Source organism: Bufo bufo, chromosome 3 (genome assembly GCF_905171765.1).
Source record: "Bufo bufo chromosome 3, aBufBuf1.1, whole genome shotgun sequence".
NCBI classification, from domain to species: Eukaryota; Metazoa; Chordata; class Amphibia; order Anura; family Bufonidae; genus Bufo; species Bufo bufo.
Window position 1 is genome coordinate 2,745,581 of NC_053391.1, and position 25,566 is coordinate 2,771,146.

Here is a 25,566-nt window from a genome sequence, read left to right on the forward strand (position 1 = left end):
TGTTGATAAGACTAGGAGGCCGTCTTCAAGAAGCCAAAGTGGAATTCGTGGAAAAACATCCTGTAATAATTCCCGGACATCACCATGTCATGACCCTGCTCGTGCGACATCACCACGTTTATGCAAAACACCAGGGCCAATGGTTTACTGAAGGGAATCTACGAGCTGCCGGACTATGGATTGTTGGAGCAAAGAGGTGTGCAAGCGAGCTCATCTTCAACTGCGTTACCTGTCGCAAACTTCGTGCCATGTCCCAGAACCCAAAAATAGCCAGTCTCCCAACCGAGAGACTCAGTACAGATCCTCCATTCGCCAACGTTGGTCTGGATGTATACGGTCCTTGTTCAGTAGCTACACGAAACACTAGAGGTATTTACGCCAGTGCAAAATGCTGGGCGGTCATGTTTACTTGTATGTCCAGCAGAGCTTTCCATATAGAAGTGTTCGGATCCATGGACACTTCAAGTTTCATAATCGCACTTTGACGGTTTATTGCCATTAGAGGGCCCGTGAAGCATAATCGTTGGACAGAGGCACAAATTTTGTTAGAGCAGTTAAAGAACTTCAAATTCCTTCCAATCTGGACAGACACTACCAACGTGGAAAGATACTTGAGCAAGCAAGGATGCACCTGGACTTTTAATCCACCTCATTCTTCTCATATGGGTGGTGTCTGGAAAAGGATGATAGAGATAGCAAGGAAAATCTTGGATTTCATCTTCTTGCAAGTAGGAAGTACGAGACTCACACACAAAAGCTTGACCACATTCTTGGCGGAAGTCTCAGCCATCATGAAAGCAAGACCGTTGACTACCCTTTCCAGTGACCCTGAAAATGTGACTATCCTCACTCAGCTTTGAATCCATACAAGATACAGCAATAGTCTTGGGTCCCAGCAGGTATTGGCAATATGTGGCAGGAATCTATATATATTCTGCTTCTTGTCATATGCCTAGTAGATCTGGGAGGTATCTATCTTCTGCTCTGTCCGTAGTCTGCTTGGTTTGGGCCTGACTAGCTGAGGAGGTATTTGGCTTCTCCTGGACTTTGGATATGTACTTACAGGACTGCTCGCAGGGTATGATGGTTTCTTCCTGGAGATCTATAGTTCTGGAGATGGCTGCTTGCTTGTCAACCAGCTGAGGTAGATGACTCAGGCTGGGAGGGGTGATCCTTGGCCTCAGCCGAGGCTTGGATCCTAGGTTGGGATCCCTGTTTCTGGGAGCTCCTACCAACACAGCCTTCCCCTAGGAGGGTGCTGGTACACACTGACTAGAACTTTCCTTCCTCCCCATGAGGCATGATGTGGGAATATTCCACTGTATTTGCTGTATTATGTATTACAGCAAATACATAATACAGGCCTGGAAAGTACATATGATGAAAATGCACAGTTAAATCACACCTGATGACAATACATAAACACCTAACATGTTGTAGCAGGGGGAAAAGAGTTTAGTGACATACTCTGGGATGTTACAGAAGCAGTATATCTCTACCTTGCAGTCTAGACGGAAGTGGCAAACTAACAAACCGAACATCAGACCTGGGGATGTCGTGCTCATGAAAGACAGCCAATTGCGCTGGAATGAGTGGCCACTGGGCCCCATCAACAACACATTTCCAAGCAAGAATAGGAATGTGTGCAAAGCCGAGGTCAAAATCTGGAAGCTTGGCGAGTGCAAACTATTCCTCAGACCAGCAGCAGAGCTTGTTTTGTTGTTTTCACCTTAGAGTCCTAGTAGTGGCGTTCGTTGTCACCAGACGGGGAGTGTTCTGTCTCCAGCAGAGAGAGATTCATTTCAGTTCACGTTTATTTCATTTCTAATTCATTCTGCTGCAATTTCTGTATTCCTATAGTTATTAGTCAGATAAAATGTATTGCACCTTGTTTTCTTGTTAAAAAGGATTATTGCTTGTGGGAGGTGCTAGGCATTGTGGGTAGTGCAAGGCATTCTGGGAAGGAGAAGCCCAGTCTTTAGTCTACATGCAGACTACAGGACATCAGCAGAGCTGTTCCATGCAGTTCTTCTTAAACTCCACCATCTTTGTGCAAGTATATCTGGTGAGTGAGATCTACCTTGTTTCAGGGACATTAAGTTATGCAGAGCTGTTTAGCTAGGTAAAAGTGTCACTCAGCGAGTTATTTCTGTTAGCTAGACATGCAGTCTATGTATAGGCAGCCATTTTGGACATCTGCTTTCTCTGTCAATGTATTACTGTACATGCTATTCTATAGGTTTTAATTACACGAGCCATTTGTATTCTTGTAGTTTTACCAATTCACAATCCTGTTGACCAATAAACAAGTTAGACTACAAAAAGCAGTCCTCTTATTTGGAAGACAGGAATGGTTTATACTGAATGTCAGACTGCACACTGTGTGAATGTGTATGAAGACAGAACAACTGGGATCTGGAATAGATGCAAACAGCTGTTTATGTACCTTAATTAATTGTGCCTGTAGGGCCTGCACATACTGTGACAATGAACTGGGTTTCATGGCCAATACTTGTGGAAAATACTGGCCAGTATGAGGGGCAGACCCAAAGAGGATTTCATAAGGGGGCAATCCAGTTTTTCTACACGGACTGTCTACCTGACTGAGAAGAAGGCATGTGAGCAGTCAACCCAATCCTTCCCATCTCCTCCATGGCTTTTTGAATTTTCATTTTAAGTGTGCCATTCATTCTTAAGACTTTTCCTGAGCTTTGTGGGTGGCATGAAACATGGAATGCTTGTTGGATACCTAAGGCCTCTGTCACTGCTTTCAGGATTTCCTGTGTGAAGTGTGTCCCCCGGTCACTTTCTATTACTTCTGGGACCCCATATCTGCACACTACTTCCTTGAGCAGTTTCTTAGTGGTGGCTTTTGCAGTAGAATATGTCACCAGCCAGGCTTCGGGCCATCCAGAAAACAAGTCTATACAGACCAGGAAAATACTGGTAATTACCCACCTTAGGTAGCTGTATGTAGTCCACCTACAATTTCTGGAACGGGTAATCTGGTCTTGTGGGGCTCTTCCTGGGTACTCGGGTAGACTTACCAGGGTTATGCTTTGCACATGTAAGGCATCCCTGTACAAATTTTTCTCAGCCACATGAAACCCTGAGGCAAACTAGTTCTATAAAACTATGGCCCCTTGAAGTTATAGATCACTGACTGGGACAGGGCGGCCATCATGGAAAAAAAAACAACAGGGCAGACAGTGCTTAGTGTGTATACGCCAGAACCCTCCTTCTACTTGTATGATACCTTTCTCCATCCACACCTTTTCCTTGTGAGGAGATGTCCAGTTCTGGAGGGTCCGTAGCAGTTATACCTCTACTGCAGGCATGGCCGATGGGGCAGCCGCCATCAAGAGGAGTAATGCTGCCTTTCTGGCCGCCTGATCTGACAATGTATTCATCAGAGTTTCAGGGGTCTGCTCTTTGGTGTGCTGACACCTTCACCACGGCCGCCCTTTTATCTAATATCAGTCCGATAGCTGTCGTACAGCCTCAGCATTCTATATAGGCTTTCCTACAGAGCTCAAGAAACTGCAGCTCCTCCAAATGGCTCCAAAGTCATGTGCTACACCAAACGCGTACCTCGGGTCCATATGGATGTTCACCTCTTTTCCCTTACCCAGATTACACGTTGCAGTGATTGCCTTCAGCTCCTCATCTTATGTCAAGCAACTAGAAGGGAGTGGTTTCTGTATCACTGCCTCGCCATTTTGGACTACGGCATACCCGGTGACAAATCTTTCTTGGTCCTTGTCCCATGATCTCAAGCCATCTACAAAATACTCAGAAGAAGGGTTATTGAGTGGGACACAAGGGAAATTTGCCAATCCACTTATTTCCATACCTATCAATGCTTGACAATTATATTTGTGTTTCATGTTAAATGGACATTCCTCACTGACTAATTGGAAAATTAAATCACAGTTCTGATAGATACGGACATCAGAAGTCTAAGTCAGTCACTAGTGTAATCTAATGAAAGATATTATCACAGAGCACCTTCACCAGGGTAACACACCAGTGAAGGTGCTCTGTGATAATATAATTGGAAATTAGAGACTGGATTTCCCCTTGTTCTCCGCTTTCGCCAAGCTCTCCCCCCCTTTTCCAAATCCACCAGCAGCAAGGTGGTTGCATTCAGGACATTGGAACACTTAACTAGATTGGAGAGTAAGAGAAGTGAAACCTCATATTTGGTGAATCTAACCCTGGGAAGGTGCCTGCTCTAGCTGTAGACAGGTGGCTGGTTTGGTAACATTTCAGACATTGCATGGGGCACTTGCAGCTTTTTAATGAGTTCAGCTGCAGCCACAACTGTTCATACATAAATGTAGATCCTATGGTTACAGGGTCCAGAACCACTGAGTAATGCCCCAACAGTCTCTGCCTGCCTCCATGGTCTTGGTTAAAGGGAGTCTGTCACCAGATTGTGACCTTATAGACCGCTTACATAGCGCTCTAGCATAGCAGTCTATGATTCTAATGGTACCTTTGATGTTTGCTTGTGAAGTTCCCCCAAGGCAAAAACTGACTTTTATTTATATGTAAATTAGGGATCGCAAGTGCCCAGGGCGGCGTTTACCTCGTTGGAGCCCAGGCTGTTCTGCCTCTTTTCGTCATATCCCCGCCCCAGCCTCTTCCTCTATCCCGCCCCGCTCTTCCTTTGCGTCCTCCTTCTCTGCAGCGAGATCCCGCGCCTGCGCTATCCATTGCTTGGCCGGGGCATGCGCACTGCGATGCCCATTGTGGGTGTCTCTGGTCCACCTCCTCGTCGCTGTTTCTCGCCGTTGGCCGGCGCATGCGTAGTAGCTACTGCGATGCTGTGCCCACAATGGGCATCGCAGTGCGCATGCCCCGGCCAAGCAATGGATAGCGCAGGCGCGGGATCTCGCTGCAGAGAAGGAGGACACAAAGGAAGAGCGGGGCGGGCAGAGGAAGAGGCTGGGGCGGGGATATGACGAAAAGAGGCAGAACAGCCTGGGCTCCAACGAGGTAAACGCCGCCCATGGCACTTGCGAGCCCTAATTTACATATGAATAAAAGTCCGTTTTTGCCTTGGGGGAACTTCACAAGCAAACATCAAAGGTACCATTAGAATCATAGACTGCTATGCTAGAGTGCTATGTAAGCGGTCTATTAGGTCAAAATCTGGTGACAGACTTCCTTTAAGGACTTGCACTGCTTGTTCATGGCAAAATAATGCTAAAGTCTTGGAGTCAGGGATGCCCAGTGCAAGGGGCTGTGATCAACGCGCATTTCATGGTATAAAAGGCAACTATTGCCTCTGCAATTATGTTGGTCCAACTTGAGATATGCAAACAATGGGCCCTTGTACTAGAAGCATTATGGATAGAGATGACAGTACCTCCTTCCCAGCCGTTCACTTTCACAATCTAATACCGACCTAGGAAACACAATGCGAATGCTGATGGACTATGTCGCCAAACAGAACTGGAAGGGTGACTAACATGGACATCCCCAAGTGGACTCGTAGAGGGTCTCACCAGGTCTGCCCTCCTTTAACTTGGGGGAGCTATGTGACAACATGGTCATCAGTTTGAGTTAAATGTGTATTGGTGTTGGATATGTGTAATTATTATGTTTTACTGTGTAACTTGTTATCAAAAGACTGTCACCCCCCCCCCCCCCCCCCCCTTCGTTATCTCCCCTTGTACTCTGAAAGAGCTCAGGACAATGACATTCTGGCCAGGCTCCTGCTAGGGCTGTCTGGAGCTATTTTAGCAGGTGGACCCCAGTGGTGTGGTGCAGACAGAATGTCTGGGGAGGGGAAGGGGGGATGTGATGGGATTACAGTTTCATCTCATCTCTTTCTGTATAAGTTTGTGCAGTTGCTCAATAAAGCAGACTTTATTTCACCTACACTGTGTCTCAACCAGTGACTGGGGAAACTGGGAGCTAAAGACCAGCGGTTTGCAATATCTCCTGATTAAGGAAGAATACAGAGGCGGACATACTCTTCCTGAGTACTGGGGGTCCATCACATTGGTGGTACTGGGCAGATTTACGGGGCATAGCTCTCACTGCCTCACAAAGTCCTCCATGGGGAGAGCAGCAGACATTGTATCCAACTCGCTTCTCCTGCCGCTCGATACAAAGTTACCCACAATATAGTAGGATTGATGGTGATCTCATTAACCCTTCTGAGAAATTAGAATCTAAACACTAATAATTGACATAGCTATATCTAAGAGGTGAGATCTAACACCCTAGGGTTATAGCCTGAGATCACTGCCATCTTCAATAATACATACATCCAGCCTGGAAGTCTCCTTATTGTTAATGGACTGTATTAGTATCGCACTGGTATTATTTCTCATCTGATTCTATGCAGTTTTTATCAATGGGGGAAGGGGTTTGCTTTTCTATTTTTTATTTAGTTTTCTATATTTGAATTGATCATAAATAAAGATTAATTTTAAATGATAGTGTGTATAATTGGGGAACTAATTCAGCAGAATTGCCTATTGGTGTGCGTGAGTATTATATGTCCCTTATACACTATAGGGTTTTCCTTTTGTGTTCTACAAAAAAGGCCTGATAACCCACACACAGTCCGGCCAGTATGGAGAATGGCCACGAGAGGAGGAGAAGAACTGGTCCTCTGTGGGGCTGACATCACATCCATGGTCAGGGGACTCCCATAGAGGCAGCAACATCCCAGAAGTCTGCCATTCCCCAATTATAAGTGGTAGTGGAAGGTTCACTGATCCGGAGAACTTCTCAGGAACCATACAATTCTGAGGAATCCCAGAACACATAGAAGCTAAAGGCCCCTGGTCTGCCATGTATAGTGGGTATGGGGAGCTCCCGACAGATGATTTTGGGGGAGAGAAGGATCTGGCAGAATGAATTCATGATCCATTTTGTTCTTTTCAGTGATCAGCTTTCTCCTCCCTCTCCATAGACAAGACATGCACACTCAAAAAATAATCAAGAAGAAAAAGGGGTTGGGGAGGAGGGAGAGGTCACAGCTAGAGATGAGCAATGTTTTGGAAAATTTGATTCAGCTGCTCACTAGTAGTAAGAAACTTGTAATTAAAAATGTGTAATTACAAAAAAAAAAAATATATATATATATAGATAGATAAAATCAAACTTCTGAAATATATGAATGCATAATATGCGGGAAACTACGACTGATGTTTTAGCCATAATATATTGACATATATTATATAAACTTACTGTATATATATATGTCTAAATTAAATTTAGCCTCTATTTCTGACGGGATTTAAACTCACAACCTTCTACATTGCAGCACATAATGTTAACCACTACACTATAGAGCTGCCTGGCCAGGTGCTTAAAAAAAGAAAAAAAAGATACTTCTGCTGTATAGGAATAATTACTACTAGTAAGAATTCCTATACCCTATACAGCAGAAGTCTCTTTTTTTTTTTTTTTAAGTAACTGGCCAGGCAGCTCTATAGTGTAGTGGTTAAGATTCTTGGCTGTATTTGCCGGATGGAGGCCTGATCTTCGCCAGACCCCATTATAGTTAATAGGCCGGCTGGCATTCCGGTTGCATTCAGCAGTGTCGGATCCAGAGAATCCTTTGCCGGAACAGCCTGCCGGAATGGCTGCCAAAGATGTGGAATGAAGAAGATTCTGCAATTTTTACTTTTTTGTATGTTCTATAGAGGGGATAACTCATGTGATCACTTGGGTCATTACGATCGTGGTGATACCAGTTATGAATACTGTAGTTTTTCTGTTCATGTTTAAGGTCTGTGTCAGTGAGAAAAGCTGATTTAGTTTTTTAGTTGATTTCTTTTATTTTTTTATTATTTTTTTTAAATCACATTGAGGACTTGAAACGCTTTGTGATCGTATCGCAGTTTGCAAATGGCGTGAAAGAGGAGGCCCCCTTAACTCTTTTTGCAACCCTACCTCATTGACTCCAATGGATCAAAACTGGAATACCAGACACAACCAATGTACAGGGGGTGGTGCTTGGAAGAAAGCAGATCTTATAATCCTGGACAGCCCTTTTTACATGGTCTGCACCACGGACCGTTTTGCACACAAGAGGTTAAAAACCCGTTTAGGCGATATTCCCCTTTCCAATGCACAGGTAGCTACTGCAAGCACCAGTCTGCCGAACTGCAAACTACACGAATCCTTCAACTCCGGAACAGGAAACACACGAACCCTGGAAACAGCTGAACAGGAAAAGCATACAATCGGCTTATACTGCTGGCAATCAGCACACAATCCAATTCCCCCAATAACGAGACGACACTTCGTTTTGAGGTCAAGCAGAACTGACTGTACTTGCACGTACAGCCTCTTTTATTCACAATCCACAAACATAGTACTGCCCACAGGGTTTTGAAATACAACCAATCAATATATTACAACACATACAATGTAAGTACAGCAGCCAATCGGACACAATGGGACAATGGCACAATGGGACAATAGAAACACACCCAGCATATTCCTCCCCTCTGTCTAGGAGATAATTGAGTCCATTTCTGTATCTACTCAACTATCTCCTAAGCTGACAAGTTACACTTCTTATAAATTGTTACAACTTTGTGAGTTTACATTGTACATACATATAACTTATATCAATTTAACCAGTATAACTTGGGGACCTTGAATAGGTTCAGGGGTTTAAAAGTTAGTAAAAGTATCTTAAAGGGCCGTAATCCAGGGGCAGGAGGCTGGCAAACAGCCCCCTCCAAAACACCATGGCGAAGTGGCTTTCGCCACAGTGACCTCACAACATCCTACCTGGATGCTGTTCTTGTTCTCAATGGAGTTCCAATTAACTGTCTTTGTGCACCAGGTTTATACCTTTTCAGCCTCTCCTTCTAAGGATGTCCAGTGTGCAGCACGCATGTCTCTGAGAAAAACAATCAGGAATAAGACCTTCTCAGCACAATGGGGGGTTTATCTATGTTATCTAACTATCCCTACCTCACTTCATTACAAAAAATATTTAAGGTGACATAATAATTGAAGGGGACAGAACCAATCAGTACTTAATTATGTAAAATACTCTTTCAATACAATAAGACAACCAGCAATCTCTAGTGATGGCTCAGACACAGCTCCTGAACATGAACTACCTTCCCACCATGAAATAATATGATGGAGTAGAGAGGGAAGGGGTTTAATGACACCTGTGACAGAGGGACCCCTACACTACATCTTATCTATATAGGAGAATACTTCCATTCTCCGCTCTGCTCTGACTATAGGCTGTTCTAATATGGGCCCATGTAAGAGAGAACCACCACCATGGGGGCAGTTTGGATTGATATGACCCCTGTCCTCATATATTTCAGTCTTCACTGACTTGGAATAAGGAGATGGGGGGCAGATTGTATCGATGAGACCCCTGTCCTCATATATTTCAGATTCTTCACTGGCCTGGAGTAAGGAGATGGATTGTATCGATGAGACCCCTGTCCTCACCGTCTTTGTTTACCTTGCCTTCTCATATTCTCTCCACTTTCTCCAGAACCGGTATCAGAGCTTCTCCTGAATGTCTCCTGTCTTCCGGACGGTGGAGCTGACATCGTGTGCAGGACTGATGTTGGAGATGATCCCAGGTTTTCCATTATGGTAAATGGTGGTCTTAGGCTGGAGAACTCTACATCATCCAGGACTGTGGGTGATGCCAATGAGGTCAATGTCACTGCGGTTTCACCTGGACCTTGGAATATTACATGTTCTGTGAGAAACCGGGTCAGCGAAAGTAAGACCAATAAAAAGGAAGTAATATGTCCAGGTGAGTACCACTCCTGCTGGAGGTCAGTAATTGCCAGCACCATAGGAGTAGACTCTGGAATCTTTCCAGGTGACCAATAGTCATGTATGTATGCTATATGGCTTCTAAGTGGTATAGACCTCAGGTAGAACATGGGTACATTGTCTTCTGGTACATTTCTGACAGGTTCAAACTAAGACCACTTGTCATTAGTTTTTAGGGTGCAGAAAAGACCTTCTGGATGCTCCAGGGGCTGTTCCAAACTTATTGTTTATTTTATGCCTTATTATATCTGTGTGAATTGTGTTTAGGGTTTTTTGCCATTACAGGTCGAGAGTCAAAGACAAGTTGTTACTGCAGTTATATGAATAATGTCTGCCTTTCATAAGCATATGCTATATAGGGATTACATATATGTTCTGTTATATATAGAAATATATAATCAGTCGCCTGGCCATGACAATGTGGCATTGGGGCCTCAAAATGGTAAATCCCTTAAATGTCAGATGGTTCAATGGACCGCCACAGGCACCATAGCATGCTTGTGGCTGGAGAATGATGTTGCTCCTTCAGTCTCCATGTATATATTCATCCTGCCGACTACACCAAGTTGTGATCTTATTAAGTCATCAGTCCATATTGAAAATTTCACCTCTTGTATATACCTCTCTTCACCAGCTGTCCTCTTATCTCCTAGTTCCACCATCTGACCTGGTCCTGGAGCATTTGTGCCTCCAAAATGGCAGCCTCCAGGTCTCTTGCTCCGTGGAGAATGGAACAGATATCCTCTTCTCTCTGTCTGTGAATAACACATTATTGGAAGAAAGCAGAAAGGAACAGAAAAGGGTTATTGTCACATTGTCATCTTCCGGACCCTGGCATGTTAACTGTTCAGCTAGAAACGATCTCGGGGAGAAGAGTAAGACCAAGTCATATCCGGCTTGTCCAGGTGAGTGGTAACATGTTCTATCACCACACCCCAGGAACATGTATACCATATTGTATGTCTCATATCGGTGGGGATCCAACAACTTCTGATCCTGAGAACCTGGGTCCTGTTCACACAAGACTGGGAACCTAGACTGGATACTGAATGGGAATGTTATGATGGGAAGGTGAATGTCCACAACTCTGGAGTCAGTCCATCTCTACTGTGATAAGATCAGTGAAATTAGTAAATTTCCTCAGCTCTTCTGTGAGGTGATTTAGTATGTTTGCTGCTCTTGACATGAAGAAAATTCTGCTGCCTATTACTAGAAGAAAGCACAGGATGTAGGAACGCATAGTGCATATTTGTCACATGTGAATGCTTCAGGCCATCAGACGACTTTTAGTATTAGACACAGAGGACCTCAGATTTTATACGATGATTTCATGTATTGCAGGAAAATACTTTTCAGCCCTTCCTGTCCCTATGTGAAAAACTAATTGCCCTCTTTTTCTAACTGAACCAATCAACCAAATTCAGTTGAAATGAGTGTGACTCTTGGTACCCTGACACGATCACTGCCAAACCTGCTGAATATGAACATCACTTCCATAGAACCTCTTTGGTGATGTGCAGCAGAGGGAAGGTCATACAAAGCTGCACAAGATACAGCCAGAGAAGCGAAACAAAGTTACTGCCATTATCCAGAGATGTAGAAAACCTTCCCAGAAGTGGCCGGTCTACCAAAACGCCACCAAGAGCATCAACAAGTCATACAGAAAGTCACAAAAGAACCAAACATCTAAAAATGACTGTAGGTCTCACTTGCCTCAGGTAAGATCAGCACTGTTGACCAATTAAAGATAAAGGCTCATCTTATATTGGCCAAAAAACATCTGAGTGACACCCAAGGTATTTGAAATATAGTGTGAACTGATGAGTCAAAGGTGGAAGTCTTTGGAAGACATGGGTCCTATTACATCTGGTCATTTCACAATAGGAACATCATAGCAACAGTCAGAATTGGTGGTGGTCATTAGTGTTGAGCACGAATATTCGAATAACCAATTTTAATTGCGAATATCGCCACTTCGATAATTCACGAATATTTAGAATATATTGCTATGTATTCATTATTCGAGTATTCGTGATTTTTCATCATCCATCTGAAGTGAACAGTACACATGATTCCTCCCTGCTTAGGGTGTCTGGTTCCCAAAAAAAACAGTTCTTATCTGTCCGGGCTCCCTAGGATTTCAGCCCGCTCCAGTCAGTGCCCGTTGCAGGCTGAAATCCTAGGGAGCCCGGACAGATAAGAACTGTTTTTTTGGGAACCAGACACCCTAAGCAGGGAGGAATCATGTGTACTGTTCACTTTAGATAGATGATGAAAAATGACGAATATTCTAAAAATGAATATATAGCAATATATTCAATATATTGCTACATATTAGTTTTTTTTCGAATATATGACGAATATTCTACAAAATATTCATCAAATATCGAAAATTCGAATATAGCCCCTGCCGCTCATCACTAGTGGTCATGTGATGAACTGGAGCAGGACATGGATGACTTGTCATCATGGATGGAACCATGAATTCTGCTCTGTCAGAAATCATCAGAACATCCACCCATCAGTTTAGGACCTGAAGCTCCAGCACAGTTGGGTTATGCAGCAGGACATAGATCCAGAGCGCACAAGTCACCTCTGAAGGGCTCAGAAGGAACAGAATGAAGGTTCCGGAGTCCTGACCTCAATTCCTTTGAGATTCTGCGGCAAGATTTGATAGTAGATGTTCATTCTGGAAGACCCTGCAATGTAGGCAAATGAAAACAGTTCTGTAAAGAAGAGTGCGCCCACATTCCTCCACAGCGACAGAAAAGACTTGTCACAAGTTATCACCAAGATGTTACTGCCAAGAGGGCAAGGCCAGGTATTAGGTTCAGGGGCAATTACTTTTTCACAGGGGGATATAGGTTTAGAATAAATTCTTATCTTCAGTAAATGGTCATCATGTAATGGCTGCAGTATGTGTTTCCTCATCTCGTCTTTGTCTTGTATTAGCATTTGTAGGAGGACCGGAATGATTTACATGTCAGGATATTGGGTGGGGGGAAAATACTTTTTCACAGCACATGTAGGTTGTAAAACTATTTTAATTATTTTCCGTGGACTCGGTCATGTCCGATTAAATCTAATTGGCCAAGTGAACTCTGCTCCACCAAGAAGGGCTCCGCCTGGTAACTAATTAAAGGGGTTATCCCTCAAAAGCGACCATTTATCATGTAATCACATGATCATATCACATGATAAATGTATGTTTGCTGGAGGCTCCACCATACGGACCCTCTTCACCAAAAGAATAGGGCTCTTAAGCTGCTTGAATCTAATGACGGTCAAAGTCTCTGGGACTGATGGAGATAGCTATCACTGTAGGTACCATAGACTGTGAATGAAGGTGCAGTGAGCATGTGTGACCACCACCTTATTCAAACTTCTCCAAAGTGGGAGCTTGAGATCCCTGTTCTAGTGATTGGTGGAAATCCGATTACTAGAGTGATTTAAATCATTATTTGTTCCAGCCGTTACGTTTCTCACCAGAGAAGTGGATCCTATAGTATAAGCTGCAGTCAGTTTGGCATTGGCTAGACTGGGGTGTGAAATCTAAGGAATCTCCCCAGTCAACACCTTTGTCCTCTACATGGAGGTATGGATTTTTCCTGTCAGATTCACGGGCAGCAGTCCTCAGAATAGTGACTGATTGGAGACAAATTCAGAGACAGGACAAAAAGTAATTTGCTGGAGAGTGGTCAGGATGTGACAAGCCAGAGGATGAGATGGTGGCTTAGCTAGGGGACGGGCAAAAAGGCAGAACAACAGGTACCAAGGAGTGAAACAGAAGCGTTATCCAGTAACGAGCACTGGGTCAGAGTCAGAACGATAAGTCAGGCACAAGAGTCACAAAATCCTGTGTTTTATCCAGTGGGCGAGGATCCATAGAAGCTTCTGATCTAAACAGGCGTGATGCTATTAGTGGGTGGCAGTCAACATGGCAACCTGTGGCCAGAAGCAGGGAGCCATGGAGATCCACTGCTGGAATGGGGAGAGACGATTTAAACTGGCCCTACACATTGGTGGGTTTGGCTGACATACATCTAATCTAATGTACTGTATATGGAGGTTTCTAACTCTCTGTGATCTTGTGGGAGATGGTGATCAGGCAGGAGGAGACTCAATAGCAAATTTCTGCCCCTTTCCTTCTGAGAACACATGCTTGCCCGCCTGAGCCCATCCTGCATGAATAATGGGGATCGGGAGTGATGGCCGAACAGCTACCTTATGTACATGGCCGTCCTAACACCCACAGTGACAGTGATGATGAAGAATAAGATGATGGTTGTGATGGGGATAATGGTCACAATGATGGTGAAGATGATGGTTGTGATGGGGATAATGGTCACAGTGATGATGAAGATGATGGTTGTGATGGGGATAATGGTCACAATGATGGTGAAGATGATGGTTGTGATGGGGATAATGGTCACAATGATGGTGAAGATGATGGTTGTGATTGGGATAATGGTCACGATGGTGATGAAGATGATGGTTGTGATGGGGATAATGGTCACAGCGATGATGAAGATGATGGTTGTGATGGGGATAATGGTCACAATGATGGTGAAGATGATGGTTGTGATTGGGATAATGGTCACGATGGTGATGAAGATAATGGTTGTGATGGGGATAATGGTTACAGCGATGATGAAGATGATGGTTGTGATGGGGATAATGGTCACAATGATGGTGAAGATGATGGTTGTGATTGGGATAATCGTCACAATGGTGATGAAGATGATGGTTGTGATGGGGATAATGGTCACAGTGATGATGGAAAGGATGGTTGTGATGGGGATCATGGTCACAATCAGCGATGGACTGGCCATCGGGAGTACCGGGAGAATCCCGGTGGGCCGATCGAATTATGGGCCGGCCAGGGCCGCTATCAGGGGGGTAAAGCTCCAGTAACAGCAGGCAGTGTGGGGGCGGCGCTCACTCACTGACGTCACACGCCTGCTCCTCCCACTAGGCGGCGCAGGCGCGTGACGTCAGTGAGTGAGCGCTGCCGCCCGCACTTGTTACTGGAGGCTGGAGGCGGGAGCTGAATGTAAGGTAGTAAAGACTCTTTACTAAAGAGATGAGCGCTGTGCCCCCACGTGTAGTAGAATACCTACCTGGAGCCAGACTGTGCACAGAAAGGGCACTTTGTCACTGTGGACAAAGTATGGCACTTTCTGTGCACAGATTGGCTCTAGGTGGGTACAGTGTGGCACTGCAGTCACTAAGGGCACTATTTATCTGGGCATAGTAGGGCACTATCTGCCCACATAGTCAACATATGGCGCTCTGGGCACTGCCATATAATAGTGTGGGTACGGCGATATTTGGTTCTATGTGGGCACTGTATGATTGTGGGCAGATAGTGCCATACTATCCACAGATAAATGGCGCATTTAGTGCCTGTCGTGCCCACATAGTGCCATATAGAACCCATACTCGGAAAGCGCCATACTTGTGTAGACAGAGTATAATTATAGGCAAAGTATGGCACTTTCTGCCCACGTTTTAGCTCTAGGTAGGTATGATATGACACTTTGTGGGCACTGTAGACACTAAATACACAACTTATCTGAGCATAGTATGCCCAGGTCTTCCCACGGTCATACAGTGCTCAGATAGCGCCATGTTATGCACAGATAAATGGTGTATTTCTTGCTTATGGTGCCATACAGTACCTACCTAAAGTGAAAACCTACAGTACTTTGGCCACAGTCATACAGTGTCGATATAGAGCCAAAGTATGGCACTTTCTATGCACCTAGGTAGGTACTATATGGGTACAAATGCGCTATTTTTCTGTGAATAGGAGGGCACTATCGTGCTCTATGTGGGCACTGTATCACTATTAGGGCAGATAGTGCCATAGAGACAAAATGTCTCCCAGCACATTATACATGGCTCGTCATCATGGTTACGACCTCCCTGTAATCCAGCATTGGTGGTCGAAAAAAGCACCAAACTATGTGCACTCCCACAATCCCGGCTACTCCTAAAGTGTGCAAGCATGACCACCGCTGCTGGATTACAGGGTGGTCAAAACCATGGAAACGAGCAGTGCATAATGTGATGGAAAAATGACTCCCGCCAGCAAAGGAAGCAATATGGACAATCACAATACATTAGTAAGTGCCTGGTATTAACTTTCTCTACAAGATAAATGCCACTTGCTGAAGAGACATAACCCCTTTTTTGAGTGTGTTTGGGAAAAATAAAGTGGGCCGGTCTGGCTGAAGTCCAGGGCCACTTTATTGTCCCAGTCCATCCCTGGTCACAATGATGGTGAAGATGATGGTTGTGATTGGGATAATGGTCACAATGGTGATGAAGATGATGGTTGTGATGGGGATAATGGTAACAATGATAGTGTTCTTAGTGTCTCTAGTTTCCATACATACATGAACTCAGCAACAAATCTTTCCTTACTTATCTGCTCTGAGACACAACAAGTGATCATCTTATACTGGGATCTGCACATAACGTGTGAGGGTAAGACACCAAAACAATCAAAGGCTGAAAACCAATCTCCTCTGCTCAGTCTTGTATGGCTGCTGTGGAGAGATCCCAGATTATTCAACAGGTGTGGATTATTGGGATTACAGGGATTGTCCAGGATCTATTCTGTATATGTTCGGTTTTTTCCTTCTTCTGAACACTTTACACAGATCGATTTGATTTATCTTGAGTCTTTCTAAACCCAACTGATAAGGGCGACATTCAGCTTTGTGTAGGGTTGGAACATGGGGTGTAACGATTCCAACGAGCAGTGGTTTCCAATCTGTGGCTCTCTAGATCAGTGTTTCCCAACCAGTGTGCCTCCAGCTGTTGCAAAACTACAACTCCCAGCATGCCCGCACAGCCAAAGGCTGTCCGGACATGCTGGGAGTTGTAGTATTGCAACAGCTGGAGGCACAATGGTTGGGAAACACTGCTCTAGAGTTGTGAGACTACAACTACCAGCATTTTTCCTGAAAGTATTAGGCACATTTTCGTCTTGGGTCCACGTTGTATATGTTACTCCTTGTCTATACTTCTCTTCTGTTGTTTTGTCTCCTAGTGCCACCATCAGACCCAGTACTTGGGATCTTGTGTTACAATAGCAGCCTCCAGATCTCTTGCTCCGTGGAGAAGGGAACGGATCCCATCTTCTCTCTGTCTGTGAATGGAATATTTTTGTTGGAAAATGTCCAAAATGAGCAGAAAATGGTTAACTACACGTCATCATCATCTGGACCTTGGGATGTTTATTGCTCTGTGAGCAACAAACTCGGAGAGAAGAATAAATCTGTGACATACCAGACATGTCCAGGTGAGTGGTGACATGAGACAGTCCAGGAATCTGGACTGGACTGGAGCTGTATGCAGATAATTTAATACAGGACCCTCATACTGGTGACCAGAGAGACATATAGGTGTCAAATTGGGGGATCCAACAAAGGAGCCTCCTGTGAATTTGGGGTCCTATCCACACTTGGCTCTTCCTAGAGCTCACACTGATATAAATGGAGAGTAAGAGTGACTCACCCCATACCAGTAACCTAGGACCTGAAGGTTCATGTGGGTTCCTGTGGTTACACCCCATCCATCAATACTTCTATGGTATAACGGGTACATATGTGATGTGTTCATAGCGTGTACTGTACATTTTCATATTCACATCACTGCACTATGATATGACCTTCTGTATACAGGCTTGAGGCCATGAAAACCCGACACGCGCTCCCATTGTGTGGTCTGTAAAGGATGGCAGACTATCCCCAATCTCTCATTTCTTGACAAGTTCTCATCACCAGATCCTGACCCTTCCAAAGCCACTGTTCACTGCAACAACCCCCAACCTCCTCTGCCAGCCGTTATGATAATTCCACCTGGATGATCAGCCCAGGGGCAGATAGGGGCATGAATAATTACCAGCCCCCAACCACCCTTCTGCTGATCAGTTCAGCATCTTCTAGAAGATCCTTGAGCAAAAGATGAAAAGTCTAACATGTCCTCCTTCCTCTACAACATTTCAAGGGATCCTGTGTCCAGACAGTCAGGTCAATTACCAAGTGAAGCCGCCAGCAACACACAAAAGATTTACAGCTCAACCCAGTTAAATGTCTGTAGGATACATGACCCCAGTAGATAGTTTGGAAGGTCTATGGGTGTTAAAAGTCAGATGGAGGTGAAGCATTGTCAGAGCCACCAATCAGAGCTCAGCTTTAATAGCCAACAATCAGAGCTCAGCTTTAATAGCCACCAATCAGAGCTCAGCTTTAATAGCCACCAATGAGAGCTCAGCTTTAAAGACACCAATCAGAGCTCAGCTTTAAATAGACACCAAACAGAGCTCAGCTTTAATAGACACCAATCAGAGCTCAGCTTTAATAGACACCAATCAGATCTCAGCTTTAATAGCCACCAATCAGAGCTCAGCTTTAATAGACACCAATCTGTCACCACCAGTTCTGTGAGAAGGTCTGGCAGACGTCCTTCTCTACCTCTTGCATGATGTTCTTTGTTTTGGTTTCCCTTTGTCAACTCCTTTCCTTCTCCCAGGTGTCACCTATTTAGACTAATCGTCTCCCTTTATATTCCCTCCCATACTGCCTCACTTTGCGGTTTATACTACTTCCTGGATGAAGTGTTCACTGCTAGAGGCTGCTGCTGCTTCTTACTCAGATAAGTATTGTGTTTCCTTGCTGGCTTGATTCTAGGTGACCCTGACTCCGTCCGTATTAAGTGCAGGGAGCCGGTGGTCGTGTCCCCTCACTATTATAGTGTTTTCAGGTGTCACACAGTCTTAGGTATGTGGGGCATGCAATTGTCTACCTTTGAGACCCTTGCATGGGCATAGCAGTCAGGGAGAGCTCTTAGGGTTTTATAGGGCTCACCTATATGCTCCTTAGTTTGGGATCAAGCCAGTCGGATGTTTATTCATAAGTTCCAGCTATCTGCAACATCATCCGTGACATTAAAAAACCGCCATAACCGTCTTAAGCATGGATCCGGTTTCGGCCTTGATTGACCGCATGCAAGGTCTTTCGCTGGAGGTAGCAAATCTCCGTAAAACTGTGTCTCAGTTTCAGGTGACCGGTTCTGCTGGTGTTCATGGAGTTTGTTCCGAGCCTAAGATCTCGCTTCCGGATACGTTCTCCGGGGGTAGTGAGAAGTTTGTTTGCTTTAGAGAGACTTGCAAACTCAATTTTCGCCTACTTCCCCATTCATCTGGTGATGAGGAGCAGAGGGTGGGGATCATCATCTCGCTGCTCAGGGATAACGCTCAGTCTTGGGCCTTTTTGCTGCCGGTGGGGGCACGGCCCCTCCGATCGGTGGATGAATTTCTTGTAGCCCTGGGGCAGATATATGATGACCCGGATCGTATTGCTCTGTCTGAATCTAAACTGCGTCTTTTATGCCAGGGTAAACAGTCCGCAGAGATATATTGTTCTGAATTTCGGAGATGGGCAGCTGATACTGGTTGGAACGATGCTGCACTCCAAAGTCAATTTTGCCATAGTCTTTCGGAAAGATTGAAAGATGCATTTGCTTTTCATGAGAGACCTGCCTCGTTAGAATCTGCCATGTCTCTAGCTGTTCGTATTGACAGGCGTCTTAGAGAGAGGAGACTACTCCTTCCTGTCATATTTAGCCTAAGGACAGTGGGGCAGTCTCATTCAGTGCGCAGGGGTCTCAGTCTCTCTCAATCCCCTCTGAGGAGGAGGCCATGCAGCTGGGGTTTCTTGCCTCTGATAGTAGAGGATTCAGCTCTCAGAGGAGGGTTTGTTTCTGTTGTGGGGGTATAAATCATTTGGCTAATGTTTGCCCCTCTAGGAGATTCATGGTGTTTTCTGAGGGTAATAAAAAAAAAAGAAAAAGAAAAAAACCCTCTAAAAACTTTCCATTTGCTACTATTGGCAAGGTTGATGCGGAAAATTGAAGGTTTGCCATTTACTTGTAGTTCCCGTTTTCTCCTACCTGCCAGGGTGGCGCTAGACAGCAAGAACATTGTTTGTGAGATTTTTGTAGATAGTGGAGCAGCTGTCAATCTCATTGATAATCAATTTGCAATAACGCATGGTTTCCAGGTATGCACTTTGGGAAAGGATATACCTGTTTTTGCTATAGATTCCGCTCCACTTTCTCAAAGATCGTTAAAGGGCATAGTTCACAATATCCATTTGACTGTGGGTGACGCTCATGTTGAGGATATGTCATGTTTCGTCTTAAGCGGATTACCTACTCCTCTAGTGTTGGGGCTACCCTGGCTCACTAAACATAACCCCACCATTGATTGGCAAGCAAGGAAAATAAATGGTTGGAGTGAGTTTTGCAGAGAGAATTGCCTCACGGCGTCTCTTTCAGAGGTTTCTACCAAGACTGTGCCATCTTTTCTCTCTGAATTTTCTGATGTGTTTTCTGAGAGTGGTGTCCAGGAGCTGCCCCCTCACCGGGAGTACGACTGCCCTATTAATCTCATCCCAGGCGCCAAGCTGGCAAAATCACGTTTATGCAATCTCTCCCAACCTGAAAGGGTCGCTATGCGTACTTATATCTCTGAGAGCCTGAGAAAGGGACACATCCGACCCTCGAAGTCACCTGTTGCCGCTGGTTTTTTTTTTTTAAGAAAAAAGATGGTTCTTTAAGACCTTGTCTGGATTTCAGGGAGCTGAACCGTATCACGATTCGTGACCCTTATCCGCTCCCTCTGATCCCGGACCTGTTTAACCAAATTGTTGGGGCTAAAGTTTTTTCTAAGTTGGATTTAAGAGGGGCATACAACCTAGTCAGGGTCAGGGAAGGGGACGAATGTAAGACGGCCTTCAATACCCCTGAGGGTCATTTCGAGAATTTGGTTATGCCCTTTGGTTTGATGAATGCTCCGGCCGTCTTCCAACATTTTGTGAACAGCATTTTTTTATCATTTAATGGGGAAATTTGTTCTGGTGTATCTACAGTCGTGGCCAAAAGTTTTGAGAATGACACAAATATTAGTTTTCACAAAGTTTGCTGCTAAACTGTTTTTAGATCTTTGTTTCAGTTGTTTCTGTGATGTAGTGAAATATAATTACACGCACTTCATACGTTTCAAAGGCTTTTATCGACAATTATATAACAAATATACCGTGGCTCACCCAAATCCAAAGTATGGTTAAGGTGCTCTATTTTTTGATGATTCACCTAATCATCTGGTTATAAAGACAGTATATAAATTTAAAAACAGGCACTCACCATCTAACAGTTTAAAATAATTTTTGATTTATTAAGTAATACAATAAAATTGACCCCTATAATATTCTGTGATTAAAATATTTCCAATATTCGGCGATAATAATTATTCTGCGATTATTTCAACTTCGAATTTCAACTCTTTGCAATAAAATAAAAATTACAGTTATATAAATAAAATGTGCAATGTGAATAAATCAATAAATCAGTATATATCAGTATTTTACTGATTTATTCACATTGCACATTTTATTTATATAACTGTAATTTTTATTTTATTGCAAAGAGTTGAAATTCGAAGTTGAAATAATCGCAGAATAATTATTATCGCCGAATATTGGAAATATTTTAATCACAGAATATTATAGGGGTTAATTTTATTGTATTACTTAATAAATCAAAAATTATTTTAAACTGTTAGATGGTGAGTGCCTGTTTTTAAATTTATATACTGTTTTTTATCAACAATGACATTTATGCAAAGAGTCAGTATTTGCAGTGTTGGCCCTTCTTTTTCAGGACCTCTGCAATCCGACTGGGCATGCTCTCAATCATCTTCTGGGCCAATTCCTGACTGATACAACCCATTCTTTCATCATCACTTCTTGGAGTTTGTCAGAATTAGTGGGTTTTTGTTTGTCCACCCGCCTCTTGAGGATTGACCACAAGTTCTCAATGGGATTAAGATCTGGGGAGTTTCCAGGCCATGGACCCAAAATGTCAACCTTTTGGTCCCCGAGCCACTTAGTGATCACTTTTGCCTTATGGCACGGGGCTCCATCGTGCTGGAAAATGCATTGTTCTTCACCAAACTGTTGTTAGATTGTTGGAAGAAGTTGCTGTTGGAGGGTGTTTTGGTGCCATTCTTTATTCATGGCTGTGTTTTTGGGCAAAATTGTGAGTGAGCCCACTCCCTTGGATGAGAAGCAACCCCACACATGAATGGTCTCAGGATGCTTTACTGTTGGCATGACACAGGACTGATGGTAGCGCTCACCTTTTCTTCTCCGGACAAGCCTTTTTCCAGATGCCCCAAACAATCGGAAAGAGGCTTCATCGGAGAATATGACTTTGCCCCAGTCCTCAGCAGTCCATTCACCAGACTTTCTGCAGAAGATCAATCTGTCCCTGATGTTTTTTTGGAGAGAAGTGGTTTCTTTGCTGCCCTTCTTGACACCAGGCCATCTTCCAAAAGTCTTGGCTTCACTGTGCGTGCAGATGCGCTCACACCTGCCTGCTGCCATCCCTGAGCAAGCTCTGCACTGGTGGCACTCCGACCCCGCAGCTGAATCCTCTTTAGGAGACGATCCTGGCGCTTGCTGGACTTTCTTGGACGCCCTGAAGCCTTCTTAACAAGAATTGAACCTCTTTCCTTGAAGTTCTTGATGATCCTATAAATTGTTGATTGAGGTGCAATCTTAGTAGCCACAATATCCTTGCCTGTGAAGCCATTTTTATGCAACGCAATGATGGCTACACGCGTTTCTTTGCAGGTCAACATGGTTAACAATGGAAGAACAATGATTTCAAGCATCACCCTCCTTTTAACATGTCAAGTCTGCCATTTTAACCCAATCAGCCTGACATAATGATCTCCAGCCTTGTGCTCGTCAACATTCTCACCTGAGTTAACAAGACGATTACTGAAATGATCTCAGCAGGTCCTTTAATGACAGCAATGAAATGGAGTGGAAAGTTTTTTTGGGGATTAAGTTAATTTTCATGGCAAAAAGGACTATGCAATTCATCTGATCACTCTTCATAACATTCTGGAGTATATGCAAATTGCTATTATAAAAACTTAAGCAGCAACTTTTCCAATTTCCAATATTTATGTAATTCTCAAAACTTTTGGCCACGACTGTAGATGACATTTAGATTATTTCTCCTGATTTCAAGACTCATCGGGACCACCTATGTCAGGTCTTGCTGATTCTGCGGGAGAATAAATTGGACGTTAAACTGGAAAAATGTGTGTTTGCGGCTCCGGAGATTCAATTTCTTGGTTTTCTTCTCTCCGCTTCTGGTTTTCGCATGGACCCTGAGAAGGTCAGCGCTGTGCTTGATTGGGAGCTTCTTGAGAATCAGAAGGAGCTGATGCGGTTTTTGGGTTTTGCCAATTATTACAGAAAGTAAATTTTGAATTATTCCTCTGTTGTTAAGCCACTCACTGATATGACTAAAAAGGGGGTAGATTTTTCCTTGTGGTCGGTAGATGCGCTTAAAGCCTTTTCTAGTATCAAAGAGTTTGCTTCCGCTCCCATTTTGGTACAACCTGCTGTCTCTCTACCTTTCATTGTTGAGGTGGACGCTTCTGAGGTGGGTGTGGGTGCGGTCTTATCGCAGGGTCCCTCTCCTGCCAAATGGCGACCGTGTGCCTTTTTCTCAAGGAAACTCTCCTCTGCAGAGAGAAATTACGATGTGGGAGATAGGGAGTTATTGGCCATCAATTTAGCTTTTGAGGAATGGCGCCATTGGTTAGAGGGAGCCAGACACCCTATTACCGTGTTTACCGACCATAAGAATCTGGCCTACTTGGAATCAGCCAAGCGTCTGAACCCGAGACAGGCCAGATGGTCTTTGTTCTTTTCTAGGTTTAATTTTGTTGTTACGTTCCGCCATGGGGTTAAAAATGTGAAGGCGGATGCCCTGTCACGTTGTTTTCCGGGAGGGGGGAACTTTGAAGACCCGGGTCCCATTTTGTCTGAAGGGGTGGTCGTCTCTTCTCTTTATCCTGATTTGGAGGCAGAGGTTCAGGCAGCCCAGGCAGAGGCTCCTGATATTTGTCCTCCTGGGAGGTTGTTTGTGCCTCTCGCTTTAGGACACAAGGTTTTTAAGGAGCACCACGATACTGTCCTTGCTGGGCACCCGGGGAGTAGAGCCACAGTGGATCTCATTGCTCGGAGATTCTGGTGGCCGGCTCTTCGTAAGACGGTTGAGGGTTTTGTGGCAGCCTGCGAGACCTGCGCTCGTGCCAAGGTCCCTCATTCACGGCCATCGGGTTCTCTCCTCCCGTTACCCATTCCTTCCCGTCCTTGGACGCATCTGTCCATGGACTTCATTACGGACCTGCCTCGTTCCTCGGGGAAGACTGTGATTCTGGTGGTAGTGGACCGTTTTAGCAAAATGGCGCATTTCATTCCCTTTCCTGGGTTACCCAATGCTAAGACGTTGGCGCAAGCGTTTGTTGATCACATTGTTAAATTGCATGGCATTCCTTCAGACATTGTTTCTGATAGGGGCACGCAATTTGTTTCCAGATTCTGGAAGGTCTTCTGTTCTCGCTTGGGAATTCGGTTGTCGTTCTCTTCTGCTTTTCACTTGCAGTCGAATGGTCAGACCGAACGCGTCAATCAGAATCTGGAGACATATCTGCGCTGTTTTGTGGCACAGAATCAGGAGGATTGGTATTCTTTTTTGTCCCTTGCGGAGTTTGCTTTAAATAACCGTTGCCAGGAGTTGCCATTTTTTGGTGCATATGGGTTTCATCTGCAGTTTGGGGCATTCTCTGGAAAGGGGTCTTCTGGTTTACCTGATGAGGAGAGATTTTCCTCGTCTTTGTCATTTATTTGGCAAAAGATTCAGGGTAATCTGAAGAGGATGAGTGAGAGATATAAGCGTGTGGCGGATAAGAGACGTGTGCCTGGTCCGGACCTGAATGTGGGGGATCTGGTGTGGTTGTCTACAAAGAATATCAAACTGAAGGTTCCCTCCTGGAAGTTGGGTCCTAAGTTTATTGGGCCTTACAAGATCTTGTCCGTCATCAATCCCGTTGCCTTCCGTCTTGATTTTCCTCAGACTTGGAAGATCCATAATGTTTTTCACAAGTCCCTATTAAAACCTTATGTCCAACACACTGTACCCTCCTCTTTGCCTCCTCCTCCGATTGTTGTTGATGGTAATTCTCTAGGATTGTGGATTCTCGCATTATCCGCGGTTCTCTCCAGTACCTCGTTCATTGGGAGGGTTATGGTCCTGAGGAGAGGATGTGGGTCCCAGTGGCGGACATTAAGGCCACTCGTCTCCTCAGGGCTTTCCATAGGTCTCATCCTGAGAAGGTGGGCTCTGAGTGTCCGGAGTCCACCTGTAGAGGGAGGGGTACTGTCACCGCCAGTTCTGTCAGAAGTTCTGGCAGACGTCCTTCTCTACCTCTTGCATGATGTTCTTTTTTTTGGTTTCACTTTGTCATCTCCTTTTCTTCTCCCAGGTGTCACCTATTTAGACTAATTGTCTCCCTTTATATTCCCTCTCATACTGCCTCACTTTGAGGATTATACTACTTCCTGGAGGAAGTGTTCACTGCTGGAGGCTGCTGCTGCTTCTTACTCCGATAAGTCTTTTCCTTTATTTGTGTTTCCTTGCTGGCTTGATTCTAGGTGACCCTGACTCCGTCCGCATTAAGTGCAGGGAGCCGGTGGTCGTGTCCCCTCACTATTATAGGGTTTTCAGGTGTCACACAGTCGTAGGTATGTGGGGCATGCAATCGTCTACCATTGAGACCCTTGCATGGGCATAGCAGTCAGGGAGAGCTCTTAGGGTTTTATAGGGCTCACCTAT

The 25,566-nt window shown here is 44.5% G+C and overlaps 1 protein-coding gene across 2 annotated transcripts in view; it reads left to right on the forward strand.

The window, feature by feature from the left end:
* Window positions 1-25,566, forward strand: part of LOC120994306 (Fc receptor-like protein 5) — a 119,307-nt gene that overhangs the window by 35,964 nt on the left and 57,777 nt on the right. For both annotated transcript variants that reach the window (XM_040422769.1, XM_040422770.1), the window contains exons 3-5: window positions 9,503-9,772; window positions 10,449-10,700; window positions 16,856-17,107. In XM_040422769.1, coding sequence (XP_040278703.1) covers window positions 9,503-9,772; window positions 10,449-10,700; window positions 16,856-17,107 — 774 coding nt within the window. The remainder of the gene's footprint in view (window positions 1-9,502; window positions 9,773-10,448; window positions 10,701-16,855; window positions 17,108-25,566) is intronic.